Source organism: Pygocentrus nattereri, chromosome 7, assembly GCF_015220715.1.
Source record: "Pygocentrus nattereri isolate fPygNat1 chromosome 7, fPygNat1.pri, whole genome shotgun sequence".
NCBI lineage: Eukaryota > Metazoa > Chordata > Actinopteri > Characiformes > Serrasalmidae > Pygocentrus > Pygocentrus nattereri.
This window is the reverse complement of record NC_051217.1, coordinates 99,231-118,309: the sequence shown is the minus strand read 5'-3', so window position 1 is coordinate 118,309 and position 19,079 is coordinate 99,231. Positions and strand designations below refer to the sequence as shown.

General features: G+C 38.2%; 1 protein-coding gene and 1 non-coding gene across 3 annotated transcripts in view; both read left to right on the top strand.

Annotated features, from left to right (window-relative positions):
- reln (reelin) overlaps positions 1-19,079 on the top strand; it is a 224,008-nt gene that overhangs the window by 143,124 nt on the left and 61,805 nt on the right. For both annotated transcript variants that reach the window (XM_037540124.1, XM_017717159.2), the window contains exons 19-28: positions 2,566-2,727; positions 3,812-4,048; positions 4,440-4,632; positions 8,676-8,788; positions 13,506-13,643; positions 13,743-13,929; positions 14,077-14,282; positions 14,372-14,543; positions 17,251-17,457; positions 18,738-18,973. In XM_037540124.1, the coding sequence (XP_037396021.1) occupies positions 2,566-2,727; positions 3,812-4,048; positions 4,440-4,632; positions 8,676-8,788; positions 13,506-13,643; positions 13,743-13,929; positions 14,077-14,282; positions 14,372-14,543; positions 17,251-17,457; positions 18,738-18,973 (1,851 nt within the window). The remainder of the gene's footprint in view (positions 1-2,565; positions 2,728-3,811; positions 4,049-4,439; positions 4,633-8,675; positions 8,789-13,505; positions 13,644-13,742; positions 13,930-14,076; positions 14,283-14,371; positions 14,544-17,250; positions 17,458-18,737; positions 18,974-19,079) is intronic.
- On the top strand, positions 12,217-12,407 carry LOC119263777. The gene has a single exon (XR_005130511.1). It is a non-coding gene; the product is annotated as a U2 spliceosomal RNA (small nuclear RNA).

Here is a 19,079-nt window from a genome sequence, read left to right as displayed (position 1 = left end):
CCAACACTCTGGACAGACAATGAGAGTCACCTCTGAAGGAGACTATGGTACCTAACAAGTTAATGGCGGTCCTTGTGTGTTTTACATCACTGAGACTGGACTTGTATCTATAACAACAGGAAACATCTGCAGAGCAACTTACGCAACACAGTGCACTCTTCATTTATCTTCAATTAACAGAACAAAAGCATGAGAACCGATAGAAAACGCTTAACTTGATCAATTCACTATACATGATTAATGACAAGACCATTTTGAATAAAATGATTGTAAAATCAAGAGCAACATTCCTTACTACATGTAGCAACATCATTTGTCCTGCAAAATAAGAGCAGCTTTGAGGTTTATTTACAAGCTAAACAGAACAGTAATCAATGCTAAAAAAGGCTGTTTTAATAGGCTTAAAAGATTATCTCAGCATTTGGCTTTCAAATCTGTGCTTTTGAAAATGCAGAATGTGAAAATGCAGAATAGGTGGATAGTTGGCTGCCCATATTTCAGTTAAAACTTTATGAGTAGTGGACAGAATTGCTAGTAAATAAAAACTCACAATGGTCATGGAAATAACTTGAAACTGACAAAAGTAATAATACATAAAAATTTACTGAAAATCAATTAATAAAAAAATCTGACATTGCTTTTGAATTGTGTTTCAACACAATTGATGTATGTGTGTATTTTATGTTTTACTTCATAAATGTATGTATATTAATGTGAAACAGCCCACCATAAAATGTTTCAGGTTTTTTGACATGGGCATGTCAATATTTGCTCATCAGCTAAACAGTATGTATAGATAAATGTTTCAGAATAAAACAAGAAACAAGGGACACTTAATTAATTTAAATATTTAACGGAAAAATTTAATTTTCTGTTGAAAAAGTAAGTCCCCTGGAATCCTATAGCCGTCTACCAGTTTGTGGCATCTCCTGAGAGAAATCTTTGCCCAGTCCTACTTGCAAAATTATTTTCTATTTTACTTCTTAAGTACTTAAGGTTTTTCTTACATGTGAAACCCATTTCAAGCATTAATAATTCAGAATTACAAAGTGAGAAAGTATGCCATATTAATTCAGCACAATAATTCAAAATAATAACAACACAAAATAAATAACAGAAAATTAGTTTCTTGCCACTACATTTATATTGTCTCAAAACCCAGTGGCTCATCATTAAATCTTCAAACAGAATGTGCTGGACTTGCTGCAAAAGTTGAGCATGTCTGTAAGAATGATGGTGATTATATCCTAGCATCTTTGTAATGAACTGAAAATTAATCATTTTTCAAAAATATATTGGCATTTCAAACAATCTGGCCAGCATTAGCCAAATCAAATCAAATTATTTTTATTGTCTCATCACATTTATACATTTAGTAGGTAGCCTACTGGCATTTACACATCAGGTACAGGCAGTTTGGTTTGATTATGTGATTTGCACACTTGGCTAAAGTTTAGTGTTGTGTATAATATGAAAATTCATAATTGTAATTAATGTTTCATAATTTTTAGTCAGGAGACATAGTTTATTTGAAGCCACATTATCATTAGCTATACAAAGAATTTACATTATTTATCTATTGGCTGGAAAGAAGACAGTTACACCCAACTTTTAGATTATGCTCAGATTATGATTATTAGCTTATGAAATAAGAAGGTTTTGAAGTAAAGAATATGACACAGTGCATTTTGGAGCCACCAGTGGTTCCACAGAGTTGAAGAGGTTAAACATTTGTGAGTCCCATTTGTTCAGATGTGCTTTGCAGGTGTGGTTTGATGTTAACTGAACTTTTATTTAGCAATGTTTGACATGGAATTTCCATCTATACTCAACAAACAGCTCTAGCTAAACACAGACTTATATCAGACATTCAAGCAGAATATTTATATACTTTGTATGTTGCAGTTGCAGTTACCTTCTTCTGTTGCTGTGTGTGGGGTACTCCACTGTATCTGTATTAACCTGGGAAATAAGCATGTGTGATCTACTACCTATGTGAAAGTCTTAATTTGTGTAGTCTTTTTCTGATCCACTGTCTAAATCTTACACCAACGGGCTACTGTTGTTACCATGTGCAGCAAAACGCTGGTCAGCAGCACAGAAGATAAACTGTATGGACAAAAGTATGTGGACAATCCTCCTAATTAAGTTAAGGTGTTTCAGGATAATCTTTGGAGATAGTCATCTCCATAGACAAACACTGGCAGAGGGATGGGTCATATTGAAGTACTCAGTGTCTTTAAACGTGGCACTGTTCATGAACCGAACACCTTTGGGATGAATTTTAAAGTGTAAACCATGCCTTCTTGTCCAACAGCAGTGCCTGTGCTCGTAAATGCTGTTTAACTGAAAGGGCCACATACCTTTGGTCATATCATATATCTGTATTGTTAAAAGACCTATATTATTAAACAAGTTAATGAGTGTGAGGCTTTGGATAGTCCTCAGCGCTAAAGAACCCTTTATCTTCTCTTCTTTATGTATGCTATATAAAATCTAGAGTAAAAGGAATTATGAGACTGTTCTTTCTTTTCTTTGCTTTCTCCATCATCATCATCTGTATAGATATCTGCAGTTCACTCTGAGATTGGGAAGCCGTAGTACCCTCAGTTCCTGTCCTGCTCCAGATCAGCCTGGAGAGGGTTTACTGCTCCATTACTCCTCAGACAATGGCATCACCTGGACCTTGCTGCAGCATTACCCTTACCAGGGCTTCCATGAGCCCAGGTATGCCACATCAAACACAAGCCAAAGCTAATGTTTCTGTTACAATTTGGTTTTTACAGTCAAGTTTACTGTTTTCGCATAGGTAATGTTTGAGCTTTGCACCATTTAAAAGTGCAGTCCTTGAGCAGGTATTTCACAGACTTTTACAGCAGTTGTTTACATTTGCCCCAGTAATCTTGTTACTCAAGATGTGGTGTCCCCAGCATGAATGGTATAAAATATTCTAACTTGACAGAAACATTTCGCTTTGCCAGCTGTGACACAATACTTTTGCAGAGCACCCACACAAATTGTTTTATATTTGTTGTGATTAGATAAATCAAGAAAAGCATCTGTTTAAAAACTGGCTTTCAGTAGTGGATCAGGCATTTTTAACTGGGGCATTATTAAAGGCCAGAGCCAGTTGTCTTTTAAATGTTAACAGTGTTTGTTCGCTTTGATCTAGTTGCTGTTAGTAAGCCACACAGTAGCAATAAAAAGTAAAAAATGCATAGAATCTAAGTCTGTTATATGGTGTGTGTTGGAGATAGTAACCTAACCTAGGATAGGAGATAGATTTTAATCTTGAATTAAACTGTGGACAAGGACTACTATATAACTTTACAGCCAAATATATTTTGGCTGTCAGATGTGGGCTAGCCATTCATTTTAATTGCTGCAAAATTTGAATGATAGGCAACCAGATCAGTAATGCTTCTGCTTCTTGATAGGTCCACGTAGTGGAGGGCTGGCTTTCAGCCCTCTTCATGTATCACAAAGGTGGAAGCTCACCTCAAGTCAATAACATTGGCAATGCAGAGCCCTAGACAATTGCTGGATGCACTGATATCTGGTGCCAACCCTCGTTCCCTCTTAACCTCTTCTCATTAAATTATGATTAAAATGCACACACATACCCCATACCATTAAAAAGACATGTGTGAAAGGGGCTTTATAGCATAAAGTTTTCCCATAATAAAATACAGTTGCACTTTGTGTGTTTGCACTTTTTTTTTGCATTCTATTCTCTATCCTGCTCTGTAAGTGCAGTGAATTTTCTTTAAAGAACAACCACGAAGTAATTTATACACTCTCTTTTTGTTAGGATTGTGTCAGTAGAGCTCCCCCCAGGTGCACGGAACTTTGGAGTCCAGTTCCGCTGGTGGCAGCCATACCACTCGGGTCGTGGGCAGGATGTATGGGCACTGGACGAAATCAGCATGACCTCTGTGCTCTTTAACACCATTAGTTTGGACTTCAGCAATGTGCTGGATGTCACTCAGAGTTTGGGCTTTTACCTGGGGCATGTGCAGCCCTACTGCCAGCATGACTGGACACTCAGGTATCACCCTAATTTGTCATGTTTTGGAGCCACTGAGAAATTGCTTAGTAGAAGGGAAATGCACAAGGACTGATCAGGATTTGTCTGAGTGGGCTGTCATAATTTTGCATATACTTTTAATGGGTGATGCGGACACATCATCCAATCTGGAAAGTTAGTAAACAATCAGTAATTACATTATGGCTGTATTTAAACTGAAGTGATTTACTTAAATATAAAGATTTATTTTATTAATACAAGATTAGGCATGGAAATTTTGTTGTTTAGTAAGTTGCAGGCTTGTTGTTATATTCTGTAATATCTTTTTTTTCCTCAGAAAGGTGTCCCTGCATAAAAGAGAATTGAAGTGAATAATGAAGTTAAATATACTTTTGTGCTCATGCTTGCTCAGTTTCTGTGGAGAGCCCAACCCTGGATCTAGTATCCGCTATGTGGAGACTCAGTCCATGCAAATTGGAGCTTCCTACACGCTGCAGTTTTCCCTGGTAATGGGCTGTGGTCGTGAGCCCTCCCCTCACATTGACACACAAGTTCGGCTGGAGTTCTCTACTAATCATGGCCTGACCTGGCACCTGGTCAAAGAGGTGAGAGTTCTAGGTTTTGCCAAAACTGTGAGTACATAAAATATTCATGCACAAAGATTTCTTCCTAATATTTTTAGATCTTTTTGTTGTTGATGTTGCACCAAACTCATTTGCAATTTCGTGTAAGTCTTTAAAACAAATCAAATTTTTTTCTCTTTTGATTTTCCGTGATAGAGAAGCATGTATCATTTGACCCATTTGGGATTTGTTAATTAGTTGTGATGATTGTGAACATGTGAGAAGCTGCCCACCCAAACTCTTAAATTCAACAGTAATATAGACAATAAATAGAACAATATCTATTTACTACCACATTTACATTTACTGCTAAAATGAAACAATATTTGTAAATGAGTTTAGGATAAATAGAATTTTTTCTTTATAGCACAAAAATAAAAATCTTATAAAGGCCTGTTTTACAGGATGTATACTTCAAATGTCAAATTATTTGTTGTCTCTTTTTTTTAAGATGCGATAGTAGTAGTAGTAAAATACTAAATAGCCTAATTACAACCTTATTTCTAAAAATGTTGGGTCACTGTGCAAAATAGATAGATAGATAGATAGATAGATAGATAGATAGATAGATAGATAGATAGATAGATAGATAGATAGATAGATAGATAGATAGATAGATTCGACTTTATTGTCATTACTCAGTACAAGTCGGCAACGAAATGTAGTTAGCATCTACCAGAAGTGCAAATAGTAGCAAATAGTGCAAAAAGAGACTGTGCAATAAATAGACATAGTGCAACATTACAGTATATAGAGTAAATTACTTATAGATATGCAAAAAAATAGATTATAGGTGTGTAGATATATAAATGAACATGTTGGAGATGTACACTGTATTGAATAACTGTTGCGATGTGTTATTTACATGGCAGTAGAATGTTAAATTTGTGCGATGGTAATAATAATGAATAAAACAACAGCTCTGATTGGTGAGTGTAGTATGAAAGGCAGTGTTCATAGTCCGCTGTGTGCAGTATGAGTGGTAGTGTTATCAGTGAGGTGTGGAGTTCAGCAGAGTGATTGTGGAGGGAAAGAAGCTGGACCTGAGCCGACTGGTTCTGGCCCGGATGCTCTTGTATCTCCTCCCGGATGGAAGTAGGTTGAACAGTTTGTGGTTGGGGTGGGAGGGGTCCTTAATGATGGTGGTGAATGTCTTTGATGGCAGGGAGCTGCACGCCTGTGATGCGCTGAGTAGTCTTTACTATCCTCTGCAGGGATTTCCTCTCCGCCACAGTGGAGCTACTGTACCACACGGTCACACAGTTGGTCAGTATGCTCTCGATGGTGCATCTGTAAAAATTTGTGAGGATCTGAGGAGATAGCTGGTCTTGTTTTAGTCTCCTCAGGAAGTAAAGACGCTGCTGTACCTTCTTCATGAGATGGGAGGTGTTGAAGGACCATAAAAGGTCTGCCGAGATGTGGATTCCCAGGAACCTAAAGCTGGACACACGTTCTACCTCTGCTCCGTTGATGTAGACAGGAGAGTGTGTGCAGCCCTTGGTTTTCCGATAGTCCACAATGAGTTCTTTGGTTTTGCCTGTGTTCAGGATGAGGTTGTTGGTGGTGCACCAGGAAGTCAGGTGCTGGATCTCCTCCCTGTAGGCCGATTCATCGTTGTTCCTGATGTGGCCAACCACTGTGGTGTCGTCTGCAAACTTGATGAAGATGTTAGATGTGTGCAGAGGAACACAATCGTGGGTGAACAGGGAGAAGAGCAGAGGGCTCAGCACACAGCCTTGCGGCACACCAGTGTTCAGGGTGATGGTGGTAGACATATGACTGCCCAATCTCACAGACTGGGGTCGGTCTGTCAGGAATTCCAAAACCCAGTTACACATGGGGGTGCTGATTCCCAGGTCGCTGAGCTTGGTGACCAGCCTAGTCGGGATGACCGTGTTAAAAGCAGAGCTGAGGTCGATGAACAGCATGCGGATGTAGGTGTTCCTTTCATCCAGATGGGTGAGGGCAGAGTGAAGAGCAGTGGAAATTGCATCCTCAGTTGACCTGTTTGCACGGTATGCAAACTGGTGGGAGTAAAATGTAAATAAAAAGAGAATGCATGTTTCAGAAAAGTTGGGACAGGGGTAACACCTGGTGGAACATTCAACAACTAATTATGTTAATTAGCAATAGGTCAGTAACATGATTGGGTATAAAAAGAGCATCCCAGGAAGATGGTGAGGGATTTACCACTCTGTGAAAGACTATGCAGGCAAATAGTGTAACAATTCATGAATAATGTTTCTCAGTGTAAAATAGCAAAGAAGGGGATTTTATTTATGGTACATTAAAAGATCTTTAAAATCCTTTTTGGAATCATAAATGCTTCATGGTCTGGGCTAAAGAGGAGAGGGACCATCCAGCTTGTTATCAACACTTATTACATATTCTACACTTATTACAACTACATGGCTTTGTAGTGAGAGCCTCTGAGTGCTAAATGGACTGCCTGCAGTTTAGACCTGTCAGCCACTGAAATTGTTTGGAGCATTAAGAAATGAAAAGTACAACAAAGGAGAACCTGAATTGTTAAGCAGCTGAAATTCTATAATAATTTTCTTTTAAAATGACTTGTCTTGCCAATCAGACAAGTTCCAAATTTTTAATGTATTTCTATCGTTAAAAATGAAATAAATTTCATGTCCAAGCCGAAACTGCCTACAGCTTTGTTACTTTGTATTTGTGCAATGACTAGTACCGCCCATTACATTTACATTTTACCTTTACATTCACAGCGTTTAGCAGACGCTCTGATCCAGAGCCACTTACAGTACGTGCTCTGTCTGTCTAGAGAACGTATCTTTACTAGTTACCAGTAGGTCAGAGAGAAAGACGGTCCTGAGCTCAGATACTGATAGAAACACAGTCACTGTAGATACAGAGAGAAAAGGAGCAGAGCTGAACACAGAACTCTGTGCCATTCAATACAATACAATACAGTAAACTACAATACAGTAAACTACAGTACACAGTGCAATACAATACAATACAATACAATACAGTAAAGTACAATACAGTAAACTACAGTACACAGTGCAATACAATACAATACAATACAATACAGTAAAGTACAATACAGTAAACTACAATACACAGTACAGTACAATAAAATACAATATATAAGTGCATCTTATAATTCAATGATCATAATTCAATGCTCATTTAAGTGTCATTAGTTGCCACACCACACACAGCAACAGTAATAACAACAACATGAAGCAATAACAGTCAACATTTCATTGATATATGATCAGTGCATGTAAAGCAGCAAATTAGATGTGGATTTAACTATGCCTTGCAGCAAAACTCTGAATAGTTTGAATAACTTTGAATAGTTTCCAGCAAGATGGCTATATATTTCGACAGGAGAGAAAACTCCTAAAATTACAACAGATATAAGTATGGCGATACTGTAGAGGTCTAACTTTACATTTTCACATCAAAATAGAAAAAACTTTTTTTCCTCTCAATACAAAATTACTTTCTCCACAATAATCCTGTGTACATATTAAAATATTTTTTGTACAATGTCATATTAATGCATACATCAGTATTATCCCATGTCAAAAAAAGATCAACTGACCTCCAAAAATGTTTTACCTTATCTTGTTTTTCAGCATATGTTCCATGCTATTTGATTAATTGCTTTGCATTGTTGCATATGAGCTTTGCCAGTTATTCACCCAATTCCCAGTCATCCTACAAAGCAAGCAATTGACTTTATAAACGTAATAAGACAATGAATATTGATTATGTGTTTACAGCAGAAGTAAATAGTGAGTCATTAGAAAATAGTAGTCATAGGGTAATTCAAACATGGGATGGTGCATGTGTGCACCCTTGAAATAATTCAAAGTACAAGGCATAAGAGTAATGTCTACAAAATCTTTTTTTAAATTTTGGGTGCAAAAGCAGATAATAATAAGGTTATGACATTGTTGATGCAGTATATGTCCGTGTAAACTGTGCCAATTTAGAACTCGTTAACAAGAGAGTAAGTGGTGACTCCTCTGTATTGTACACAGGCCTGCCTTCCAGGTATGCCTAGCTGCTCTGAGTTCACTGCCCCCAGTGTCTACCATCCTTCTGAGTTCACGGCCTGGAGAAGGATCACCCTTCCCCTGCCTCAGAAAACATGGTAAGTACTTGATAAGTGACTGATACAATGATTTCCCTTGCAGGATATTTCATGTACAAATTAACATTTTTTTTAGCAACAGAAACGGTGATTGCACTGTGTCAAAGTATATGGTCACATGGAACTGTATGCATGTAATATTTATACAGTGCATTCATGTTTGTGTAAACGTGACTTTGAACAGCCACATTCACATACATAAACATATCCATTTGTGCGGTTCAATAAAAATGTCCTAATCTATTTTGCACTATGACAAGAGGTTGAATTAATATTATAGATTCCTCCTCCCATCATTCTGTTTAAGGTCATGTGATCAGACCTTGGGTCACTGGATTAGGAAACTAATCTTCCTAGTCACCCCATAAACAGGGTGGCTCATTCTCTGCTTCTCCTTTTATTGTTATTTGAAATATGTGAGACATTCATTCACATTCATTCATAATTCTGTGATACAATATACCCCCAAAACAAAAAAAGAAAGATAAGGACCACACGCTGGATTTCAAACGTAAAATATTTCATAAAATTTACTAAGAAAATGTTTCTCAGCATTACAGGAACACAAAAAAGTAAACAAAAACTAAAGAATAGATAAAAACAGAGAAAAATATACTTTCAAGCGGCAATCTGTGGAGTCCAAGCACTAAGAAGACAGCAAGAATTGATTTAGTGGCCTCTGCATTTCTCATGGTTAAGACCACTAGGTGATACAACTGCTACAATCTACGCACCTCAGTTTAACATACGTGACGAACATTTGAAGCCACAAAGATGGACGCTCTCATGGTGAGCCACAAGACATCTGTGGCACAGCTGCAATTTTTGAAACAATTTATTGAAAGGAAACAACAAGGAACCACGCATCATTTTAGGACAAAGTAGCAGCATAAACTGATTTTGTGTCACTGGTCATATAAGGTAGCAAATGGATTTTTAAGAAATAATTAAGTGTGTATCCACAACAACTGATACCTCACCATTCAACATCTGTGAAAAACCCATGGCCTTAAACTTCACAGGCAAATGTTTTTATGGTGAGTTACAAGAAGGCCATAACACATGTTTTTGGAGACCAAGCACCATTTTGGGAATTACTTCCCTACCTTACAATTATTGAATTGTTTATGCATTTACATTTATCAAATATAACATGTTTTATAATAATAATAGGTAATAGGTAATAGGTAGTTAGCTACCCTAGCAAGTTACCCTAGCTAGTGAACTATAACTGTCCTATTAGCAGTAGCTTGGCGTCCTACAGCTTTATTAAACATCATCCTTCTTAGCATAGTAGAAAGACTATGAGTAGGGGTAAGGAGAGGTTGTAGAAGAAAAATATGAAATGAGATGTTGGGGTAGATACAAGGGGAGTGGTTGTAATCATCTTAAGGTCATGAGACAAAGGGTCATTTAAATACAAATGAGTGAGGGGGCAAGATGAGAGTGCAGCTGGTTTCACCTTTCTTCCACAAAAAGCCATGTGCTGAAATTCTACAATAAAAGTGGTTAAGAAAATAACATAAGGGAAAATAACATATGTTGAGAATATTTTCTCTCAATTCCCCCTTTGATTCTCTCTAATGGAGAATCACACAACTGTAGTATGACTGAAGTATGAATCATATGTACAAAGAGGAAACAAAGGCAGAAACAAACCATTAAAATGGCTGTAACTCTCCAGAGTCTCCGTAACACTATGTCAAAAATGTCCGAAAAGTAAATTCAGCCATTGGTCAGAACTGTTTAATGCTGTCACTTTGCAATGGAAATGATCTTGAAATGTATTGGAGACACGCTTGGGCTGCCATGCTGGGCAGGAATACTGTCTCCAGTTTAACACTCACAGAGAAATATTTGTGCAGTAAAATGTTCATCAATGTTGGGAAGTTATTCACTCACAATTAGGATTTCTGCTTTTGTCCCTCAGAGGGGACTGGTAAGGTTTTACACAGTGTGTTAAAATCTTCACCTACAGGCGTGGCCCCAATGGCCTAAAAACCATGGTTCTTTCCTGAGGCTCTGTGCTTCACCCACCCACTCTCTAGCTGCCCCTAAATTCAATTGTTGGTGTAGACACAACCTTACAATGAGAAACATGTATCTGTGTTTTCATATCTTTACACTTCACTGCTGAGTCACTAATCAGAGTAACCTGATATGGAGCTTCTCATCAAGATTCTAAAGACTGCCATGTTTCCTCACCATGATCCACTGGCCCGAAATTATTATATGTATGGATACCTTCAGCAGTGACTTTGTAGCACTTTTGGAACAACTGCTTTTACTTCCTCCTCAAACTTAATTCAAATACCACCAAAAAATGTAAAACTAATATGATAAGCACGAAAAAAGGGTGTGTTTGTGTCACAAGGTAAAGAAAGTAACACTTCAAATGCAAATAGTTTTCCCAAACACCATCTAGAGCATCTGAATTCAGCCATGTCCAGCAGACGATAGTTCAATACCCAGATAAGCTGAGGCATCAGAATATTTAGTTAAAAGCAGGAGCAGACGAAACTGTTGCTATACCTGTGACTCCCTCTATGGCTTTCATTACCAAAGACAGCTGCTCTGTGACTCTGCATGGTTCTGATTATCAAAGATAACTGCCCCATTGAAATTCCCTGAAAAAGGTTTCCTGCTGGGCTTTCCTGTAAAATTCCCTCAAAGGAATTTCTTGCTGGGGTCCCCTTCACCCTCGCACCTTTTTTGTGGATTCCTGCTTGATTTTGATGACGGTGTCATCAGTGTTTTGATGATGAAATTTATGGCAGTAGTGACATTCATATAATTTATCCTTCTTGTTGGAAGTCAATTTCTATTCTCTGTGAGTACATGTATAGATGTGGGAACATAACTCCAACTCCAACTCCAAATCACAGTCTAGGTAATTGAGCTCATCTGTAAGATTCCCCCATTCAGTTTTATGACAGTTTGGCCCAGCAGTCACTAGTGCTTGCCTAAGGTCTGAGTGCAGTGACTCAACGAGTTGTCCAAATTGAGGACCATCTGTTGTAGGATCAATGATATCACTAGTGTATTTATCAGTAGCAGAGTGATGCTTTCAAACCCCTGACAGAAATCTGCAGCTGACTCCTCACTTTTCTGTCTGCATTTGGTTATTCACTCCCAATCAGTAGTTTTGCAACATTTACAGCTGATCCAGTCATTAAAAGTTTTCGAACCCCTTTCAATGTCAATGTCCCATTCTTTGTCACTCAAAGCATCCAATACCTTATTAGCAAGCTATATACTATCTGTTATGTTAAGTATTTGGCTTGCAATGGCATCATTAGGGTGCAGTAAGCAAAGGGTCTTAAATTCCTTAGACAGCTTGTCCAATTTTACATGTGTTGGTTAGCTCTAGGATCTTTCACTCAGTTCCCTCCAGCTTACCCTCCTCTTACCCTCCGCTGGCTCCAGGTATTGCTTCTTGGCCTTTTGTCTAAGATCAACTGTAGTATCTGTTCTTATCATTTTAATATCTGATATGTCCTCTATATGAGGGTTACATATTAAATTGATTTTTAGAACAGGGAGACGGAATAGGGGCTTCCTCCGTCTGCTCCATGCATTGACCTAGTATTGCAGTACCTCCAGGAACGGAAGGTCGCCAGTTCGATCCTCAGAGCCGACAGCACATGACTGAGGTGTCCTTGAACAAGACACCTAACCCCCAACTGCTCCCTGGGTGCTGCAGATTGGGCTGCCCACCGCTCCGAACAAGTGTGCTCACTACCCCCTAGTGTGTGTGTGTGTGTGTGTGTGTGTGTGTGTGTGTGCGCGCTCACTAGAGTGTATGTGGTGTTTCACTTCACGGACGGGTTAAATGTGGAGGTGAAATTTCCCTGTTGGGACTAATAAGGGTCTCCTAACCTTAATCGAAGATTACATTCCAGTATAATCATGCTTGATACTATAACCCCAAGCTATTTTACATTCCTGAAGACTCCATTCTCTATCTTGTACTTTAACTTATGTCTAGATTTATTTCTATTTTCAATTTTTCTGCATAGTATATGTAAGTTTATTTGTAATTATATGTCTTGCTACTGAAACATCGCAATTTCCCTCCGGGATCAATAAAGTTCTTTCTTTCTTTCTATCTATCTGTATATCTATATTTATTTATCCATCCATCCATCCATCCATCCATCCATCCATCCATCCATCAGCCAGCAAAAACAACTTTGGATAAAAAGTACGGAGTTGTCATTTGCTCAAGAATGTGTTTCTTTGTTATCCATTACCTTCCCAAATACCAGTCTTCCTTATATATTCTTAACATATGCTCTCACACCATGTAATGGATTAAGATTTTCACTGGTTTATTTTTGATTATAAATGCTACAGTGGTGGCTTATTTGTTTAGATTTTGCTTCGCATCACCTGCTCAGTCTTTTGAAACCTTGAGTACTATAATACCTATTGCCAAAAGTAAAAAGCACAGGGACCCTGGAGGTGAAGAGAAGGGGTGGTTGGGAAGGGCAGAGGTTTAGAAACTGGGAGGCAAATTGCATTTGCAATTGATATTTGTCATGGATATTTATAAATACTTCACACTATTGAGTTTTAAGGTTGCTTCTACACAAGTTTATTAGTTTCCTAGGCATAACAATAATAAATAAAAATGTTTAACGTTTTTTATGGGGTTTTTGCCTTTAGGGGTGGTTTGATTTTCTTTAACAGAATTTCCACTCTGGTTTATCATCAGGTCCAGTGCCACTCGGTTTCGCTGGATCCAGAACTATTACAGTGAGCAGGACGAGTGGGCACTAGATGACATCTACATTGGGCAGCAATGTCCTCAAATGTGCCATGGACATGGCTGGTGTGACCATGGTCACTGCAGGTGAATATTTGCAGAATACCTTGAAGTAGGTGTGAAATTAAATGATGTCAACATAGTCTTTTTCTGTGTGATCTACTTTCGTTTGCACTCTCTCTCCAGGTGTGATGAGGGCTTTTCTGGTACAAAATGTCAGCCCACTTCCTCGCTGTCCTCCAGTGTACTCTCAGACTTTGAGTCCCAGGAAGCACTAATGGTCACATGGCAGGAGGTGATTGGTGGAGAGATAGTTACTCCTGACCAGGGTTGTGGTGTTGTGTCATCTGGATCTTCTTTGTACTTTAGCAAGGTACAGCATGGATTTTCCCAATTAACTTTTAGATTGTTTAATGCAAGAGTTATAGATTTGTTATATTTAATTTTCTATACATATATAAATTTATTTCCTAAACTTCTGCATTGTGGCAATCTTTTGTGTTGTGTCATATGTGTTTAGGCTGGATTGAGACAGCTAGTGAGCTGGGACCTGGACACAGAATGGGCTGAGTTTGTGCAGTTCTACTTGCGCGTGGGTGGAGACTGGGTGGAGTGTAACCAAGCCGATAGCAGGGAGGAGGGAGTTCTTCTGCAGTACAGTAACGATGGTGGCATTAGCTGGGGCCTGATTGCAGAGATGTACTTCACTGATTTTACCAAACCTCGGTGAGAGCATGCTCTTGGGATTTTAAAATTAACGATTGCCTTTAATTAATGTCAAATCACAGCATATGTTCTTATCTTTTTGCCTACAGGTTTGTTCATTATGAGTTGCCACTGGCTGCTAAGACTCCATGTACCCGGTTCCGCTGGTGGCAGCCCCTCAATTCAGGTGAGGGCTATGACCAGTGGGCTATTGATGATGTCATCATTCTCTCTGAGAGGGAAAAGCATGTTATTCCAATGGCTAATCCTACTCTTCCTCAGGTAATCTGAACTTCTATAAATGTTTTGTAATTGGTGTAACTTTTTTTACTGCACAGATTTAACATGTTTAACTTTGCAATGCTTAAGTATGATATGATTATGATGATTATGATAATAAAGACCAATGTACTGGATAATGTTATATAATATTCAAACAAGTGAATGTTTTATTTCATATTCAGTTCTTATAGTTTTTTCAGTGCTGCAATTAGTGTGTCTAAAAGGGTAAATGCTATAATCAATGAGTGTGTTTACCATGCACTCAATAATCCGATCATAATCAGATTTCTGCAGTTATCCAGCCATTCAAACGGTCATGTAAACACCATACATGGATCTAGAAATCCGATTAAGAAATCCAATAAAGAGAGCTGGATTTTAGCTCAGTAATCAGATTTCCCAGTGCATGTATACTTGTACAACTATTTCTTTCAGATTTTTTAGGCTGCGCATGCGCAAGAACAGATGGTTCAAAGATGCAAGAACAGACTAATATTACCAGACATAAGCAAGTAGCCACAAGATGGCAGCAAAACGCTTTTGGAGCAGTCCTGAAACAAAATACGAAATGAAAGATTTAGATATTCTTCATATTCTAGATGATTTATGTTCATATTTTTTCAGGTACAAATGCACAATGTTTTAAAAAAAGCTATGGCATAAAGTTTGAGTTTTATGCTGCGTTTATGTGTCTTTTCCTGTGAGTTTATTGGCCGGTTGCACAGCAGAAAGACGATTAATGCCTGACTCCTGCAGACCAGGAGTTTCCCCATTATCTGATTACTCAAGCACATGTAAACGTGTTGATCGGCTTACTGACAAAATACAATTTTTCTATCAGAACGCTTTTCACGGAACCAAACCTTGTATCTCCAAAATGGTAACTTTACAGGAGAAAGAAAAAAACGGCTTTACTTTTAATGCAAGTCATTTTGGGCCGATTCTTTTGGCCTATTCATGAACTTTACACATGATGCAAAAAACAACAGGCATTTTCAAATGATATCAAAAACTGAAAAATGTCAAAAATGGAGATACAAGGTTTTGTTACGACAACAGCGAGATTTTTGCGGATGTTATGAAACAGGAAATATTAACTTTTAAATCAATTCAAATTTTATACAGATAATTGAGGTAAAGGTCAATACCAACTCCAGTCATAAAGGCCTAGTTCATTAAACTCGCTGCCAAATGTTAAGACCGAATAATGTTGTGCTTATTCATGAACACAGATTACCGGACTGTTTTACCAGGGGATTCACTAGAGATGTATGGATAGAGTGGCTAAGCCTTCTCTAGGCGGGTCTGGGGACATGGTCTGACAAGACAGGTTTTCTGCTGCTTGCAAAATGTCTGTTCATCTTGAGCTTTCAGAATAGGAACAGCCAGAAAACATATCAAAAATTTGGTCAAATGACACTTAGCAGATGTGTCTCTTTGTAGTTTGTGTTAAGCATGAAGCTAATATGAATGAAATACTATATTCATCCACTTATAACAGGCATAGTTCAAGCAAAGGTGAAGCAATGCTATCTCCTCTGCCTTGGTTATGCTGCAAGGTCCTAAATGTATTATTCAAATACACAGATTGAGGATCAGTTTACTGTCACTCATAAAGAGTGTACATTTGCTCTGTAGGCAAGTTTAATATATTAGGTGAGATCATTTCATGGCTGTAGTGTCAACTATGCTCTCAGTTGTGTTCAGCTGCATGTAGTATTGATTTTTATTTGAGAGCTTAAACAACTGTCCCTCTCTTTCTTCTTATTCAGTAACCTCCATTAGATATGGTCATCCAGTCCTGTCCTGTTTTCTGCATTACAAAAAGAAATATCACAAACTAAATTAAACGATCTATTTTGGGTTTAATATGAGTTTTAAAATGTAAAGAAATATTTGCAAAAATCTGACATCTCTTTAGCAACTCTGTCTCTTCCTGATTGAAGCACAATTTATATAAACTTATGGTAACGGGACAAAATACATTATCCTATGTTATGAATAATGGAATGGTCTGCTTCAGAAAGACTTTTTCTAACAATGCAATGCTTCATATGTTGGCACTTCATAGCACAGATAAACAGTAATCCCATAAACGTAGTCAAGTGATCTTCTTTGTCAAGCACTTTTGGACACTGGCAGACTTTTTGTAAGGCTATATGTTCTCACGTGTCTTTAGTCATGAGGCTTCTCAAGTGTCTTAAATAATTTAAACCCCAACTTTAATGTTTGGTTAGTAGGCTATAGATAGGCCACCTTACTCCCACATGAGAACCTCAATTTCATACTGTCTAAAGTTACAAATCTTCCCTCTCTTCTGTGCCGTTGTGCCGCTCTGTCAGTTTTTGATATTTTGATAAAAATTTGAATAAATGAGCTAGTAAAGCTCTGCAGAAGACTGCAAATTCCAGTTTACATTTACAAATGACATGCTGTTTTACTGTAAGCATGCAAATATTTTTCAGGTTGTTAAATAATTATGTACACTTGAACCCAACGTGAGCTCGACCGTACAGACACGCCAAAGACGAAATCACAAACTGTTGGTTAAAAAGTGTATGTTCATTTTACAGCATAATCTGACTGTACAAAACCATTTTGGCACCAAAAAAAGGAGTTACTTTTGAATGTTTTGAGTTTTATGAATCTGATCTGGACAGACTTAATGCACATTGTGACACCTTCACCCCCTCACCACCACCCACAGAACTTCTATGAGAAGCCAGCGTTTGATTATCCACTGAACCAAATGAGTGTGTGGCTGATGCTGGGCAATGAGGGAATGGACAAGGAACGAAATGGTAGTTTCTGTGCCCCCACGCCCTCAGCTATGGTATTTGGAAGATCTGATGGGGATAGAGTGGCTGTGACTCGAGACCTTGCCCTCCGCCCTGGCTACACATTGCAGTTCAAGGTATTAACCACACATGTAAACTGATCCAGTCCATATTCCATCATTATCCTCACCTTTGTATTTGTCCTCCTAATCAGAGATGTTTTGTTCTTCACCATAATAGATAAGCGATCAAGTGCACCTACTTTTCTTTGGCGTCATCGCACTATTGCTATCTGCTATTACCACAGTGAAGCTTTTAGTTTTTTAGCAGTATGCCAGCATTTTTTGTAAGTACACTATTTTGGCAAAAATATTAGGATACCCACACATCTACACCCACACATACATCTACAGGACACTAGGCACTAGGTACACTAGGCATAGTCATGCTGGAACAGAAAAGGGCCTTCCCCAAACTGTTCCCACAAAGTTAGGACTGTGTCCAAAATGTCTCGGTATGCAGAAGCATTAAGATTTCTTTACAGTGGAATTCAGGGGCCTTGGTCAACCCCTGATAAACAACCTCATTGCATTATCCCTCCTCCATCAAACTTTCCATTTGCCACAATGTAGTCAGGCAGGTAACATTCTCCTGGCATTTGCCAAACCCAGACTTATCCATCAGACTGCCAAACAGAGAAGTTGAGGCAGCTCTGTAGGAAGAATGGTCCAGTATTTCTCTTGAATGTTGTGCATGTCTGATCTACAGCTTTATAAACGTTTGCTTGAGGTGATTGCAGCCAAAAAACCTTTGACCAATTATTAAATCCAATAGTTTGCTTATTTTTTGAACCAGCACTTTAAATGTTTAATTGGTGTGCACAATAAAGACATTGTGTGTTATTAGCTTTAGCACATTGTGCTTGTATGCACTTTGATAAAGAACACGTCACATTTTATGACCAGTAAATGCAGAAACTGTCCATGTACCTTTTCCTTGCCACTGTATATTGTATGTCACTTGGGGCTGTTGTGGTGTGTCCTCTACATTTTAGTCATATTTTTGTTATATTAAAAGGGTGAATAGAAAATGGGCAGACTTGCTTCAACCTAGCCAAATCACTTTGACTTGTGAATGCATCATTGAAGACATTTAATGATCTGAAGAGGATTATTTGAAAAACTGATGTTATTAAATGCAATTTCTTTGAATTTTATTGGGCCACTAATGCATAATTGTGCATTAGTCTAAAAAAAAAAGTGGTGAGCAGAATGATTTTGGAGTCAACGGCTTTGTGAGAGTTTTGCAATATTACATCAGGTTTTGCTGGACTCAGCTTCCAATTGTTATTGCAAATCTTTCAAATACAGTCTCATGATATTTGAAAGTACTCTGCTTTTGTCATCTTCATCTCTAGTTGAACATTGGGTGTGAGTCAGAGTTCAGCGCTTCAGCTCCTGTGATGCTTCAATATTCTCATGATGCCGGGCGTACCTGGGCTCTGGTACTTGAGGGCTGTTTTCCAGGTTCTCCTGGTACAGCAGGTTGTGAAGGCAGTGGGCGTGAGCTCAGGGAACCTACTATCTACAACATAGGAGACTATGAGCGCTGGACCAGGGTTACTGTTCTAATTCCACGCAATGTGGCTGCAAGGTACCTTAGAACTCACTGAAACTTCACTGAAAAGTGTTAGAGATGTTCTATCAATCTTACAAAGAAATATTGTGGATTTTGAACATGTGCATTTGTCCTTTTGAGC